Source organism: Penicillium lagena (genome assembly GCF_028827675.1).
Source record: "Penicillium lagena strain IBT 129212 chromosome Unknown utg000007l_segment0_segment0, whole genome shotgun sequence".
Taxonomy (NCBI): domain Eukaryota; kingdom Fungi; phylum Ascomycota; class Eurotiomycetes; order Eurotiales; family Aspergillaceae; genus Penicillium; species Penicillium lagena.
Window position 1 is genome coordinate 755720 of NW_026623228.1, and position 14360 is coordinate 770079.

At 50.8% G+C, this 14360-nt stretch overlaps 7 protein-coding genes across 7 annotated transcripts; 4 read left to right on the forward strand and 3 right to left on the reverse strand.

Annotated features, from left to right (window-relative positions):
- Positions 1-175: 175 nt before the first annotated feature.
- Positions 176-3077, forward strand: N7510_009827 (class I SAM-dependent methyltransferase; the record flags this gene model as incomplete). The annotated part of the gene is made up of 9 exons (XM_056981752.1): positions 176-388; positions 438-569; positions 625-641; positions 708-970; positions 1022-1096; positions 1146-2418; positions 2470-2608; positions 2662-2864; positions 2933-3077. The coding sequence occupies 9 exons, from the start codon at positions 176-178 to the stop codon at positions 3075-3077; spliced, it is 2460 nt and encodes an 819-aa protein (XP_056829588.1).
- A 282-nt stretch (positions 3078-3359) lies between these two features.
- On the reverse strand, positions 3360-4822 carry N7510_009828 (NAD(P)/FAD-dependent oxidoreductase; the record flags this gene model as incomplete). Its single annotated transcript, XM_056981753.1, has 2 exons — positions 3360-4214; positions 4262-4822. Coding segments are annotated over 2 exons (1416 nt in total), but the record flags the coding sequence as incomplete, so codon positions are not given.
- A 612-nt stretch (positions 4823-5434) lies between these two features.
- On the forward strand, positions 5435-6874 carry N7510_009829 (uncharacterized protein; the record flags this gene model as incomplete). Its single annotated transcript, XM_056981754.1, has 1 exon — positions 5435-6874. One exon carries the CDS (start codon positions 5435-5437, stop codon positions 6872-6874), a length of 1440 nt encoding a protein of 479 aa, XP_056829590.1.
- A 693-nt stretch (positions 6875-7567) lies between these two features.
- On the reverse strand, positions 7568-8391 carry N7510_009830 (Rer1 family protein; the record flags this gene model as incomplete). Its single annotated transcript, XM_056981755.1, has 4 exons — positions 7568-7647; positions 7731-8027; positions 8106-8223; positions 8323-8391. The coding sequence occupies 4 exons, from the start codon at positions 8389-8391 to the stop codon at positions 7568-7570; spliced, it is 564 nt and encodes a 187-aa protein (XP_056829591.1).
- Positions 8392-8728: 337 nt separating this feature from the next.
- echA (enoyl-CoA hydratase echA) lies at positions 8729-9771 on the forward strand (the record flags this gene model as incomplete). The annotated part of the gene is made up of 4 exons (XM_056981756.1): positions 8729-8870; positions 8921-9058; positions 9114-9659; positions 9722-9771. 4 exons carry the CDS (start codon positions 8729-8731, stop codon positions 9769-9771), a joined length of 876 nt encoding a protein of 291 aa, XP_056829592.1.
- Positions 9772-10321: 550 nt separating this feature from the next.
- On the reverse strand, positions 10322-11615 carry N7510_009832 (uncharacterized protein; the record flags this gene model as incomplete). The annotated part of the gene is made up of 5 exons (XM_056981757.1): positions 10322-10668; positions 10736-10800; positions 10859-10976; positions 11039-11402; positions 11469-11615. The coding sequence occupies 5 exons, from the start codon at positions 11613-11615 to the stop codon at positions 10322-10324; spliced, it is 1041 nt and encodes a 346-aa protein (XP_056829593.1).
- A 913-nt stretch (positions 11616-12528) lies between these two features.
- N7510_009833 (cytochrome P450) lies at positions 12529-14282 on the forward strand (the record flags this gene model as incomplete). The annotated part of the gene is made up of 4 exons (XM_056981758.1): positions 12529-12658; positions 12739-12911; positions 12968-13220; positions 13288-14282. The coding sequence occupies 4 exons, from the start codon at positions 12529-12531 to the stop codon at positions 14280-14282; spliced, it is 1551 nt and encodes a 516-aa protein (XP_056829594.1).
- Positions 14283-14360: the final 78 nt, after the last annotated feature.

Genomic DNA, 14360 nt, shown 5'->3' on the forward strand with positions numbered 1-14360 from the left:
CTTTTTGCGGGCTGATCGGGTCCATGTGTTTGTGTGAGTGGATGTAAGCAATGCTCGCTGCCCCTCGTGCTGGGTCGCCCCGCCCCTCCGGTTGCGGGCGGGCTTATATGAAGTATGGCTGCTCTTCTACCTCGTCTTGCATTTCATACTCACTACACTGTCTTTGCTGAAAACAATGGACTGGCTGCATCTTTACATCGCCGTGGTCGCCTTCTCGGTCTTTGCCCTAGTCGGGCTGGTGCTACTGATCTCGTTCGAGAAGATCAAAATCAACTATGATAGCGGTGTCTCCACCTATCTGAAGTTCATTTGGGCCAACTTTCTCAAGCCACATGAACATGGCGGCGAGGGCCAGCAGCATGCGCTCGAAAGCTTCTACAAGACACAGGTGCGGGTGATATATCTGGCCGACTTTCCTGTATACTGACAAATAGCAGGCGGCCGTCTACGATGCAACTCGCCGACGCCTTCTCCGTGGTCGGGAAGATATGCTCGGACTTGTGGCTGCTCAGTTGAAGTACAAAGTGGACAGCAAGAAAATCAAGAACGGAAAGGTGATCTGGGTAGATGTAAGTTCAGTGTTGGTTGTGTTTATTCGTCGAAAGCTAATGGACTCGGGTATAGATTGGTGGCGGCACGGGGTAAGTCCATTCGCTGACGCAAAAAAAAGATTCAAGATTTGAGGCTAATCGTTCACTATTTTGCAGCTACAACATCGAAGCCATGGACGCTTTCCTTCCCGTAAACAAGTTTTTCGAGCATGTCTATCTGGTCGACTTGTCTCCATCTCTCTGCGAAGTTGCCCGTCAGCGCTTTGAACGTCTTGGATGGAAGAATGTCACCGTTCTCTGCCAGGATGCCCGATCTTTCCGTCTGCCCGAAAGACCGGTCGATCCTCGGTCTGCCACCAGCGCCGCAAGTGGCGCCGCGGATTTGATTACCATGAGCTACAGCCTATCTATGATTCCTGGTGCGTTCTCAATGCCACACCCGAAAATTAATATTACTGACTTTGCCCTAGACTATTACAGCGTGGTGGACTCGTTGACTTCGCGCCTCACATCATCCGGGATTCTGGGTGTCTGTGACTTCTATGGTAGGTGAGATATTCTTAAACTCATAATATTCTCTGACTTGCATTACAGTTCAAAGCATTGTGGATGTGTCCTCTCGCAACTACACTGGCGGCGCCTTCAACCGCCATGTCAATTGGCTGGGACGTATGTTCTGGAGAGCCTGGTTCGACTTTGACCGCGTCAGCCTCGAGGCTGCTCGTCGAGACTATCTCGAGTACCGGTTCGGAACAGTGATTTCCGCAAGCGAGAGAAATTATCTACTCGGCGGCATTCCATACTACATTTTCGTTGGCTGCCCCAAGGAAATGATCTCGACCTCGTCGGCCATCGAGAAGCTGGATGCTTCATTCACTGAGTCTCCTTATCTCTCCCCAGCAAACCACCAGCAGGAGATGGACAAGGCTGTTGAGCAGAGCGCCGAAGAAATTCACTCGAAAGCCTACGAGTCCGCCGTGATCAACCTGAGCGCCAACCTGCCACTCCCATCATCATTCTACCAGAACCATCATTGCCGCATTTCGTACAATGACATGCTGCACAAGCACACGCAATTTCAGAACGAGTATATCTACGCATTCACATGGGAAGACCCTCGAGTGGACCATCGTCTACTGAACATCGGCAGCGACGATGTGATCCTGGCCATCACCAGCGCAGGAGACAACATATTGGATTATCTCCAGAAGAGCCCGCGACGAGTGCACGCAGTCGACCTAAATCCCAACCAGAACCACCTGTTGGAGCTGAAAGTAGCGAGCTACATCGCACTGGGCTACCGCGACATGTGGAAGATTTTCGGGGAGGGCAAGCACGCACAGTTCCGCGAGCTTCTCATCTCCAAACTGAGCCCACATCTGTCCAGCCAGGCATTCCAGTACTGGCTGGAGCACACCCAAGTTTTCACTTCAAGCTCTGGTCGCGGTTTGTACGAGACGGGCGGATCGCGCCACGCCATTCGCATGGTGCGGTATCTATTCAATGTCTTTGGACTGCAAGGCGAGGTGCGCAAATTGTGCGAGGCGCAGACAATACAAGAACAGCGCGCCATCTGGCCTCGTATCCGCCGCATTTTGCTCAGCAAGCCGCTGAATTGGGCCATTGTTAGCACGGAATGGTTTGCCTGGAAGGCAGCAGGTGTGCCACGCAACCAGCGCAACATGATAGTAGACGACTTCTTCCATCGCAATGGTCTGACACCTGAGATGAAGCCAGGTAAAGATGTCAGTGGTCAGTCGATCTGGGAATATGTCGTCAACACCCTCGACCCTGTTGTCAACGATACCATTATCAGCAACGACAACTACTTCTACTTCTTGTGTTTACAGGGCCAGTTTTCTCGACGGTTAGTAATTGACCGGTCGCCTCAGAATGATTTCCATTGATTTTTTGCTAGATGCCACCCAACTTACCTATCGCCCAAGGCACATGTCAAACTGTCTACCCCGGGCGCATTCGATGGCCTCCGCATTCACACAGACGAGATCAACGAGGTCATCAAGCGTATCACACCTGGCACATTGACAATCGCAGTAGTATGTGACCAAAAACCTCTATTATTTTCTTCTATGATATTAACTTAACCCAGATCATGGACTCAATGGATTGGTTCGACCCATCCGGCGAAGCTGCCATCGCTCAAGTCCGCAAGCTCAACCATGCCCTCAAGAAGGGCGGTCGTATTCTTCTTCGTTCCGCCAGCATTGAACCCTGGTACATCAAGCATTTTGAGAAGAACGGATTTGCGCCACGCCGTGTCGGAGCCCGGTTCCCGGGAACATGCATTGATCGGTAAGTCTTGGAGGCCCTCTACTGCCCGCTGTTTCTAACAGGAACTAACTCACAATCAACAAACCTAGTGTCAATATGTACGCTTCTACCTGGATCTGCACTAAGACCGAGGACCTCGTCCGTCCCAAGAATGGTAGGACGATCTCGGAGCTCTCGTTGGGTGATAGTGCTGTGGCAGGGAAGAACGGCAGTGTTGAGGATTTGCAGATTTAAGCCGGATGTCTTTTTTCTTAACCAATACCTATTAGTACAAGGCGTGTATGGTGTCTTTTCTTTGCAGGGACTGGGCTGAGGGGGCTGTCCTTTTCTGCTTGTGATTAAAGATTGTCTGCCCTAAAGAGTACATACTGGGTTCCTGCCATCACCATGATCTTAATCACTATGATACTTTAGATCCTTGTATGGTAGGTTCGGCACCAACTATCCTCCTCAGATATGCATATCAAATTATAAGAAAGCCTTGAAATGCCTTGTCGGCTTCGAAAGCCTCCTCACCTCACCCTGGAGTCTGCGCACTCTCTCCGCCGAAATACGATATTGATCCGGTAACAATCCCCCAACATCCCGACCCAATACCATTTTAGCAAGAGACTGGCCACACAGAAACGCATTTACCATCCCATAACCACCATAGCCCGCCGAAATCCACTCGGCGCCTTTATCATCGCCTTCCTCTCGATCGAGTAATGCTTCACCCGGTATCTTGCCCACCATGGGCACAGTGTCAAGAGAATTACACATAATCCCGACCCAAGAACCCTTTAACCGCAACTTTCCAGCCACCTCGGTGCCCCAATTCTTCTCTCCAAAGATAACAGGCAGGACTCCGGCAAGATGAATCTTGGCCGGGATGTCTTCTGCGTCATCAGCAGAGACACCGAACACCTCGTCCATCGTATCAAAACCTCCCAGTTCACCACCGCCAATCACGATATCATTACTTTGCGGAAGCTGGGTTGCATAGTCGAATCCATTTTGGAAGTAGAAACTCCACGATTGATCTCCGCCTTTGTACGGGAAAAGCGAACCAGGGTTCTGCACACTGATCTGGCCACGGCGTGGAACAAGAATGCCTCGGAGACCTGAGACGTGGTGTGCTGTGTGGGCCTCGGTGCAGTGCAGAACATGCTTGGCCCGGATCTGTCCTCGAGGCGTTGTGATAATATACGGAAACTCGGGGTTGGAGGAGGCGTCGCGACGGATAGCTGTCGCTGGGGTCTTTGTCTCGATGCTTAGACGTTCGCCGTATTGTCGGAGCAGACATGTGAAGATATCGGTGATCATCCGGTAAGGCCAGGCACTTCCTGATTTACCGATAAGAGCGCCTTTTGCTGCGGGGAGATGGTATTTCTGGAGTCCAGGTCAGAAAGGACGATAAGAGCCTAACCTTGGGTTACCCCTACGGTAGATAATTCCTCTCCCTCGCAAATCCACCAGCGTCCCTTCATATCCGGAAAGGCGTCCTCAAAATTTTTCAAGCAAACCTTCATATCACGCAGCTTTTGGTCACTAAGTATCGCGGCAGTAGTATGAACCTGGCGGACTTGGGAGCGGTCGAGGATCTCGGAACCGAAACTCTTCACGAGAGACTCAATAGCTTCATAATGAGCTAGTTCAAACCGAACAATCTTCTCAGCAGCCTCGTGCCCGAACCGGCGGCGATACTTGTCATAATCGAGGATGGCGACGCAATTAATGCGCCCGCCGTTGCGACCCGTTGCACCGGAACACACTTCGCGGGCTTCTAGGACGGTGATACTGTTGCTGGCGCTGCCATTGAGTAGTTCCAGGACTGTGCTGCAGCTCGTGATTCCAGATCCCAGGACCACGATATCTCGAGTTGCTGGTAAGCTGGCGGACTGGGTCCCCAACAGCTCTGGATGCGGGGGACTTTGCCAATATGACTTGGTCGGATTGGCTACCGGGAGAGAAGGGTCTTTGGTGAGGTTGTCCGGCATGCTTGAAAGAAGTGATGTATCCAGATAAGCTGTTCAGAAAATTGGAAAGCTAGCCGGTCCCTCTATTTCACAGAAACCGCATCAAATGACTCAATAAGGCAAAACATTGCGTGTGGAGAGATGCGGGGAGCATGTGGAGGGGATGATTGGACCTCGGGGGAGTCCGAGAGAGGCTTATCGCGAAACGAAATTAATTATATTGGCGGGCAGGCTATTTGACGAGGGGAAAAGTATCTGAAGCCAATGGCGCGCCATGAGATAACCTCGGCCAATATCGACGAATAAGCGCCGGAGATGATAAAGGCAATACATTGCGCGAAGTAGATGATTGACGGAACGCCCCGAGATATGCACGACGTACGTACCCCAGATATCAAACCCTAGTTATGGTTATTTGACACGCTCTCGGCTATTGTTTCTCCCCGCATTACGGCTTGTCCCCGGAAGTTCCGTCTGGGGTCCAGATAAATACTCCAGCGCCTCCTAGATTTTCATGTTCACCCCCTTTCGTGCCCTGGACAAAATGGAGATCGATCACAATCGAACTCCCATCTCCCCCCACCCGTCGACGACAAAGTCCCACTCGACAATGACGACGAAGAACTCACCCGCATGGGATACGCGGCCGAAATTCCGCGCAAGTTCACCGTCTTCAGTCTGTTTGCCATCGGCTATGAGATTTGCGTATCACCAATTGCGCTGATCGTCTCGTTGGGTGTGAGCATAGGCAGTGGCGGGCAGGCAACCCTGATCTGGGGCCAATTCCTCATTTACTTTATGGCATTCTGTGTTGCTGTCAGTTTGGCCGAGCTTGCTTCGGCGTATCCGAATGCCGGGGGGCAATACTACTGGGCAGCTATGCTTGCTCCGAAATCTATTCGGCGAGGAACTTCCTTCGTGGTCGGATATCTCAGCTGGGCGTCTGCTGTGTTCGGGTGCGCCTCGTCGCTGATTGCCTCGGCCGAGATGGCTGTGGCATTGTATCAGCTCAAACATCCTGGCAGTCCGGCACCGACTTGGGCGGTCTTTCTCACATACCAGGCTTTCAATATTGTCATGTTCTTCTTCAATTGTTGGGAAACTATAGTCACGAAATCCAGTCGCATGTGGCTCACGATCTCCGTTCTCTCCCCGCTCGTCATCGTCATTGCTGTCCTCGCACGAACGGAGACAAAACAGCCCGCCGAGTTCGTGTTCACGGGTTTTACGAATTTAACGGGCTGGAGTGATGGCATCGCTTTTGTGACGGGACTCTTGGGAGTGAATTGGGGATTTTCGGCCCTCGATGCAGTGACACATATGTCCGAAGAGATCCCCGATCCTCGACGAAATGTGCCCAAGGCACTAATGGCTACGATCTTTGTCGGAGCTGTGTTGGCCTGGCCAACGGCAATAGTGATGATGTTCTGCGTTCAGGATATTGAAAAGGTCCTCAAAACCGAGACCGGACTGCCCTCTCTCGAGCTTTTCCTTCAGGTCTTCCAGGGACACAAGGCAGGCCCAATTGCTCTTCAAACTTTACTCCTGGTAGCATCCTTGGGTGCTGTCTTCGGGATCCAAACCTGGCAGACTCGCCTAGCCTGGTCCATCGCCCGTGATGGCGGCTTCCCATTATCCAAATACATCAAGAAGATCGCACCGGCCCCCTACGAAGTCCCCTTCTGGGCACACTTATGGTCCTCGCTATTCGTCGCCTTGCTCGGCTGTCTATACCTCGGCTCAAGCATTGCATTTAACTCATTCGTCGGCGGAGGCATTCTTATGCAATATGTCGCCTACTCGATATGCATTGTGCTGCTACTCTGTCGTGGACGGTCAAGTATTCCACACGGCCCGTTCTGGTTAGGCACACTTGGTTTGTTCTGCAATATTTTGACTCTGGTTTGGACGGCGTTCACATTAGTGTTTTACTCGTTCCCGCCGTATTTGCCTACTTCACCGACTACGATGAACTATGTCTCTGTTGTGGTAGTGGGCTTTGCGCTGATTTTCTCAGCGTATTATTGGACTTTTGGTCGGAAGAGTTTCATGGGACCACCGGATGTGGAGTGAGTGAATGTGTTCGAAGTGTATGAAGTAAATATAGAAGCATAGAAACATAGAATAGAAAGTCAATTCCTATGAGCTGTTTAAACTTTAAGCGTTGCATCTCCTTCGAGATATTTGACGCCATACTCTCGGTTCATGACTAGATAGACACTGTAGATCCTAAAACCTCTCTGTGCTTTATCAAGATTGGAGTATTTTAGCTTAATTTACAGTCCCCGGAGGCAGAAATGTTCTGAGTTGAGTAGACCAATGATCGGACCGAGCTGTGCGGGATCACATCATATCGCTAGTTTGATCGCCATTTCTGGCAAGGAGCAGCAACCAGTCACGCCATGTATGTACCCATATACGTACACTCGAAAGATAATTGCCCAGGCATCATCATTATTAGACAATCAAAAAACTCATAAGTCAACCATCATTGCGGGCTCGTTCTAATCATATCTCACAGGGGCAATAGAAGACAAGAAGCGAAAAAAGAAGTGCCATAATAAAAAGATTAGACAGAAAACCGTTTCATGATGGATCGCCAGGAACCCAACCACCGCCCTTTCTTTTTCCCAATCCGCTGAATGCAGCTGCAGTCACTGCTGCATTACAAGAAAGCACAGCCCAAGCCATACACGTACACACCCATACCAAGCACTTTCACAGAACTCTTCGAGGTATAAGTACGAGAAAAAGAAGCCAGCACACTCATGACCGGCCGTAGCGGGTCTTGCCAAAGGAGAAAGGCACGTAGCGGTACTTGATCATATGCTGGATTTGTCTCCGCACTATACAAAAACAAACATCCATCGTTAGAAATCATCATTACAGACCAACAAAATGAAGAGAGAAGAGAGAGAAGATAACATACTCGTCAAGACGAACAGAATAATCCAGTAAACGACCAAAACGGGCCAGAAGACGGGGATATTAAAGACGGTAAACCAAGTGCACACGAAGCCGATGGCGATGGCGCGGGTGGCCGAGTGCCAGAACTTGAACTCGGGGAGACGGCGCACAAAGGGCCGGAACTCGTCGTCCTGCTTTGTGGGTAAGCTGGCGACGTCGCCGTCCTCCAGGCCCTCGTCGTGGGTGAGCGAAGGGTCAAATTTGGGGGTTAGGAAGGCCAGGAAGAGGTTTAGGAGGTAGATGCCTAGCGTGTAGGCGACTGTAATGATCACAGACCGTTAGTCGATCTTGTCTTGTCCCACTCCCCAGTTGTATTTATAGGACTCCATCCACGTACCAATGTACCACCCCTGTGCGAGAACGATCCGCAGGAAGAAAAAGAGGAGAAGCACGCCGGAGCCGACCCAGCGATAGACCGCGTAGGGAGTCGTGGCATCGAGGTAGGATTGGTATGTCTGGCGCAGATTAAGTCAGTACATAAACTTCCCCCGGACAGCAATGATGCGCGCAAGCCAGCAATGGTGGCGTGCGTGTACGGACGGAGATAAACTCACCCGGTGCAGGCGCGAGGTGTGCTGCGTCAGAGCAGTGAAAGGGGTCTGCTCGGGCTCAGGGACGTCCATGGTGAATCAGGCAAGACGAAGGAGCAATTGACTGGAAGAGAAGAGAACTGAAGAAGAAGACAAATGATTGAGATAAGCCGAAACCAGACATTCTTTCCCCGTCAGGAGCGAAAAGTGTCCCTTGCCACTGTACCCAATCAGAGCAGGGTATATGCGCCACTCCGATCAGGTGATGCGGTGGCTGTGCTGCGAGCTCTCCTAACTTGTTCCGGACTAGCACATTCACGTGCCCGCGCTTTGCCTCGGGATGGTTGGTTGCGGGGAGAACAACAGGAGTATTACAACTTCATCTTTGCTTGATTTCTTCTCTGTATTTCCTATTTGCACCCCGATCGAAATGTTCGCCCGTCGCTGCGCCCGTCTGGTCTCTGCCCGGACATCCGTCCCCTTGACCTCGTACCTGGCCCGCGTGCGGCCCTACTCCTCCGCGACCTACGAGCATATCCTAACCGAAACCCCGAAGCCCGGTGTCGGATTGAGTACGCCTCCAGCACATTTACTGCAATCCTCATGCTGACAGCCATTGCAGTCACATTGAACCGCCCAAAGGCATTGAACGCCCTCTCCAGTCCACTCTTCACGGAACTCAATGATGCCTTGAGCAAGTACGACAATGACAAGGACATTGGCGCGATTATCATCACAGGCAGCGAGAAGGCATTCGCAGGTAAAGTCATATCCCTACGTTCAAGTCAAGTGCATCCACTTATTGACTTCAATAGCCGGCGCCGACATTAAAGAAATGGCACCCCTCACCTTCGCCGCCGCGTACGCGAACAACTTCATCGCACCGTGGTCCCACCTCGCAACCTCCATCCGCAAGCCCGTGATCGCTGCCGTATCCGGGTACGCCCTCGGCGGCGGATGCGAGCTGGCCCTGATGTGCGACATCATCTACTGCACGTCGAAAGCAACCTTCGGCCAGCCGGAGATCAAGCTGGGCACCATCCCCGGCGCGGGCGGATCGCAGCGTCTCACGCGGGCGATTGGGAAGAGCAAGGCCATGGAGCTGATCCTGACGGGGAAGAACTTTAGTGGCAAGGAGGCGGGCGAGTGGGGTATGGCTGCGAAAGTGGTTGATGGTGGAAAGGAGGAGCTGCTTGAGGAGGCGTTCAAGACTGCTGAGACTATTGCGGGCTATAGTCGTGTCTCGGTGGTTGCAGCTAAGGAGGTCGTCAATAAGAGTCAGGAGTTGGCGCTGCGCGAGGGCGTGGAATATGAGCGGCGGATGTTCCATGGGTTGTTTGGGAGTAAAGATCAGAAGATTGGTGAGTTCCATTCCAATCATTGCTCCCCGAAGGTGAATTATGCTGACATTTTTCGACGGCAGGTATGACTGCTTTTGCGGAGAAGAAGAAGCCCGAGTGGTCGAACGAGTAGACTGCCCTAGGCCTGGCCTATATGACTGTAAGATGCTTTCCTAGAGTTACTATTCTCCAACGTAGAGAATACAAAAGAGTCTCAAATTACTCCCAACTTGCCGCAGTTCGTTTCCCCCATGTATAATCAACCCTCTCCGCATTCACGGGCTGAGCATCGCCGGTCGGAATGCCGCTGGCTTCGGGCCCGACAGTATCCATATTGCGATTCTCTCCGTGTCTGTCTTTACCCTAGTCTTGCAAATAGTTTAAACTAAGCGCAGGCCTAGGTAGAATTCTGATTAAAACCGCTGTATCGTTTTCCCTACAAGAAATAATATGTTTGGTCTAGGTGAACTAAAGCTCGGCGCCAGACAGATTGAAAATCGCATTCAAGTTTGTGGAGGCGATTGAATGATACGGATTTTTTGATTGATGACATTAAACGTTCAGATGCCTCATTTTCTGCGAACTCACAAGATCTGCTAGAGAAAAACAAACCGCTTGGAAACTCAATTTTGCGGTAGTGTCTTGAAAGATGAGCCAGAATAAGCTTGCGGCGCGACGCAGCTTTAGTGTCTCTCCAATCGCACGTCCTCCCGAATGCGAATGCCACCATTACTGGCCCCATACTGACCCACAAGGACTTCTTCATCACTCCGATTATCACGAGTGATATACGTCTCGGTATGGCCCTCCTGTACAGGACTAAAAGGCGTAGTGTCCTTCGCCAGATTGCGCATACGAAAGCGGGACGAATGGCCGGAGTCCTCATGTTTGACATATTTGCCATCTGAGCTCTCCGGGTTGGAACCATGGACGATGGTGCGATAAAGGGGGCGGACGGTAGGAATGCCAACGCAGATGAGGGTGACAGCCAGTTCCACAGCGGACCAGATTATAAGGTCAACAGTATCCTCTAGGAAAAGGGAAATATTGACGTATTAGTGGAGTGGAAGAGATTGAGTGGTTGGGTAATGTATTACCGGTGTAGTTGGAGCTGGACAGCCCACCCAGGTCGATGGTCCTGATAATTCCGCATATACAGGCTCTATAGAAGAGGGTCAGTTAGTCTGTCACTACTGAAGATTAGCACTGGAGTGACACACATGAATCCCAGACTCAAGCTGATCGCGATAGACATCTTTTCCTTGAACTTCATGTTAAGATTCCAAATGAAGAGCCACGGAAGAAGAGCAAAGTAGAAGTCCACAGCAGCACACCAGGCTAAATTGCATGAATATCAGCATGCAGCGCATAGGAACATTTGAGGAGGACAGTGAACATACATCCAAGTAAAACGGAGAAAGGGGTGACTCTAACCACGGTACGCCCTGGGACGCGAGGGTCATATATGGATTCAGAAGGAAGGCGCTGGATCCAGAAGATTATGGCGGTCATCACCGACACAATCAACAAGCTGACCATGGAGATCCAGATTGAAATACGATGCCATTGCTTGATAACAATGCGGAGCAGGAAGATACCCAGCGACAGCTTCGCAATCGCCATGCCCAATACGGCAAATGTTTGACCAATCATCTCGTTATAGACGGCTTTAACGGCCTCATCTATTTCCAAGGTGGTTATCGACTGTCCGAATCCATGCACACCTGCGATCGTGAGAAAGATGGTGTACAGGAGCAGAAATACCTGGACTTCGGTCAGCTTTATGTCTTACGAGAATGATTCCCGATGCGGAATTGAGCGAAGACTTACCCAGGCCAAGTTAAAGACGTGATCGTCTACCCCGAGTGCTTTGACTATGTAGACCCGTGTATAGAATCTGAGAGGGACCAGAATAAAAGAGATAAAAGTCATCGCCCACATCACCGCGATGGCACGAACACCTTTGCCAGCCAGCATCTCAATTCAGGTTCAGAAAGCCGGTAAAATAAGAAGTGGACAAAAAGTACGGGAGATCGATGGAACCCGGAGCTGGCTAAAACGAGAGCAGACTGAGAACTCAGAGGATGGCATCTTCGGGATACAAATATATCGTATCCTCAACCCAATAACCCCTTGATGAAACTGACAAAAGACGAATCGGGATAACGGTTGTGAGCTGTCAGTGATCGGATCCAGACCCTTCACGTCGATCGGGTGCATACGAGGAGGGTTATAGTGAAACGAGAACAACCAAACTCTGTTCCGCTCATTTCCATTTGTAGCACCTCTATACCGCCTCATTATGCAATAGCCTATATTACTGGGTCAAAGAGACTTTAGTCGATCAGAACAATGGCAATATTTTAGCTCGAGAAGGGCCCGTGGTGGCGCTCGCATGGGGACTTCACACGGTCCTTTGTACTTTTTGTGCTTTTTCCTTTGCAGCGGCACAGAGTCCGTGCATTCGACATGTCAAGTGTCACCGGTGGACGGCCCGCCGGGGAAAGTAAAATATGTTCCTAGTTACATTATTGACTAGTCAATTGGAGTTGATCCCTGCTTTGTTTCATTAGCACAACCGACCTGTCAAATTTTTAGCCCTCCAAGGCCACGGGCGTACTTTTGAACGCGGCCGTGCGTTCGCAAAGCAGCGTCTAGGCCCACGGAATGTAGCATTTAGCTTTGGCAATTTTGTCGCTAAATGTTCAAGGGTCGTGCTGGGACGCAAAGGATCGGCACTGTCAGGTGAATTAGCCTTCCCCATATACGAGCGGTCTATATATCCCAGATTTTCGAGGCTTGGTTCAGGGGTGTGACCAACTCCCCCATAACTGCTGCCAAATATCACTATCTACATAACATCCTAGTAAAAGAGTCCCTTTTAGCAGCGATGTTTGGCTACGAAAATAAGGATGCTGCCACCACGCTTGGCTCTGCCTTGCTGGCAGGTCTGTCGATTTGGTATTTGACGACATATCTCTTCTCACCGCTGCGCCGGTTCCCCGGTCCCTTCCTCGCAGGTAAACCGACCATTATTCTCCCAAGGCCGATTGGCCACTGAATTGAACCAGTTCCATATTGACCTGCCATATACCAATAGGCTGGACGAATCTGTGGCGCATGTTTCATGTTCGACAGGGAAACTACCAGGTGGTCATCCACGAGCTGCACAAGAAGTATGGTCCTGTGGTGCGCATTGCCCCCAATGTGCTCGACCTGGATATCCCCGAGTTGGTCAAGACAGTCTACAACACCAAAGCCGATTATCTGAAAGTGGGTGTCTCCTACCTCAAATGTTGGTTGCTACTATTGACCATGACCTGTGATAGACCGAGTTTTATCATGGCAGTAGTGCTAAAAGCAACGGCAAAATCATCTACAATCTCTTCAGCGAGTGCAAACCTGAAATTCATGCACAGCAGAAGCGACCCATCTCGAAACACTATTCCATGACCGGGGTGCTTCCGCTGGAGCCCCATATCGATGAGATGATTCAGTACTTCTGTCAACGCCTGGAGGAGAAGTTCATCGATGGATCCAACTCCACTAAAACATGCGATCTAGGTGAATGGATTGCATTCTGTAAGTTCAACCCCCGTCGATGTATTACCGATGCTTCTGGGATTTAGACTAATTCGTTGTTGTTCAGATACCTGGGACGTGGTTGGCAAGGCCACATTCAGCCAGCCCATTGGATACCTGGCAAAGGGCTATGACTTTGACAAGACCCTAAGCATCGCGAATGTCGCCATGGACTACTTTTCCATGGTGGGACAAATGCCCCTTCTGGACCACTTGTTAGACAAGAACCCCGTTTACCGAATTGGTCCGCCGTCCTTCGGAACCATCACCAACATATCGATCCAACACCTTATGGACCGACTTCAGAACAAGGACACGGACTACCATGACCCCAGCAAGCCCGACTTCCTGGACAAATTCATCGAGGCCAAGGAGAAATTCCCGGACGTGGTGGATGACATGCAGATCGTCTCATACCTGATGATCAATATGATTGCAGGAGCCGACACCACGGGCATCACCCTTAACGCGGTATTGTATTTCTCCTTGAAGCACCCTCGCGTCTGGGAGCGTCTGAGAGCAGAGATTCCCGCTCATGATCCTACTTCTGGAACTACGGTAGTATCCTACAAATCTGCCAAGGGGTTCCCATACTTAGATGCCGTGGTACGCGAGGCAATGAGATGCCATCCCGGTGTCGCCATGCTCCTGGAACGATATGTGCCAGAGGATGGTCTCATCCTTCCCGATGGACGATTCGTTCCCGCCGGCTCCGTAATTGGCATGAACCCCTACATTTTGGGGCGCAATACGTCGGTCTGGGGCGAAGATGCCGAAGTGTTCCGTCCAGAGAGATGGCTCCGCGATGAGACGCGAGAGACAGAAGATGCATTCCAAGAACGCCTGCGATCAATGAACAACGCTGACCTTACTTTTGGCGGCGGAAGCCGTATTTGTATTGGAAAGCACCTGGGCCTACTAGAGGTGTACAAGGTTGTTGCAACTCTTGTGTCGCACTACAATATCAAGCTGGCCCATCCGGAAAGGGATTGGGTGACCCATAATAGCTTTTTTGTGAGACAGACTGGTATCGAGGTGAAGCTTACTCGCCGGATCGACTAAGATACTGCAATTTATGAAGATGGAAAGGAGGAAAGCTCAGCTAGGCCACTTTAGTGCAGCTAAAAAAGAAGTACCTGA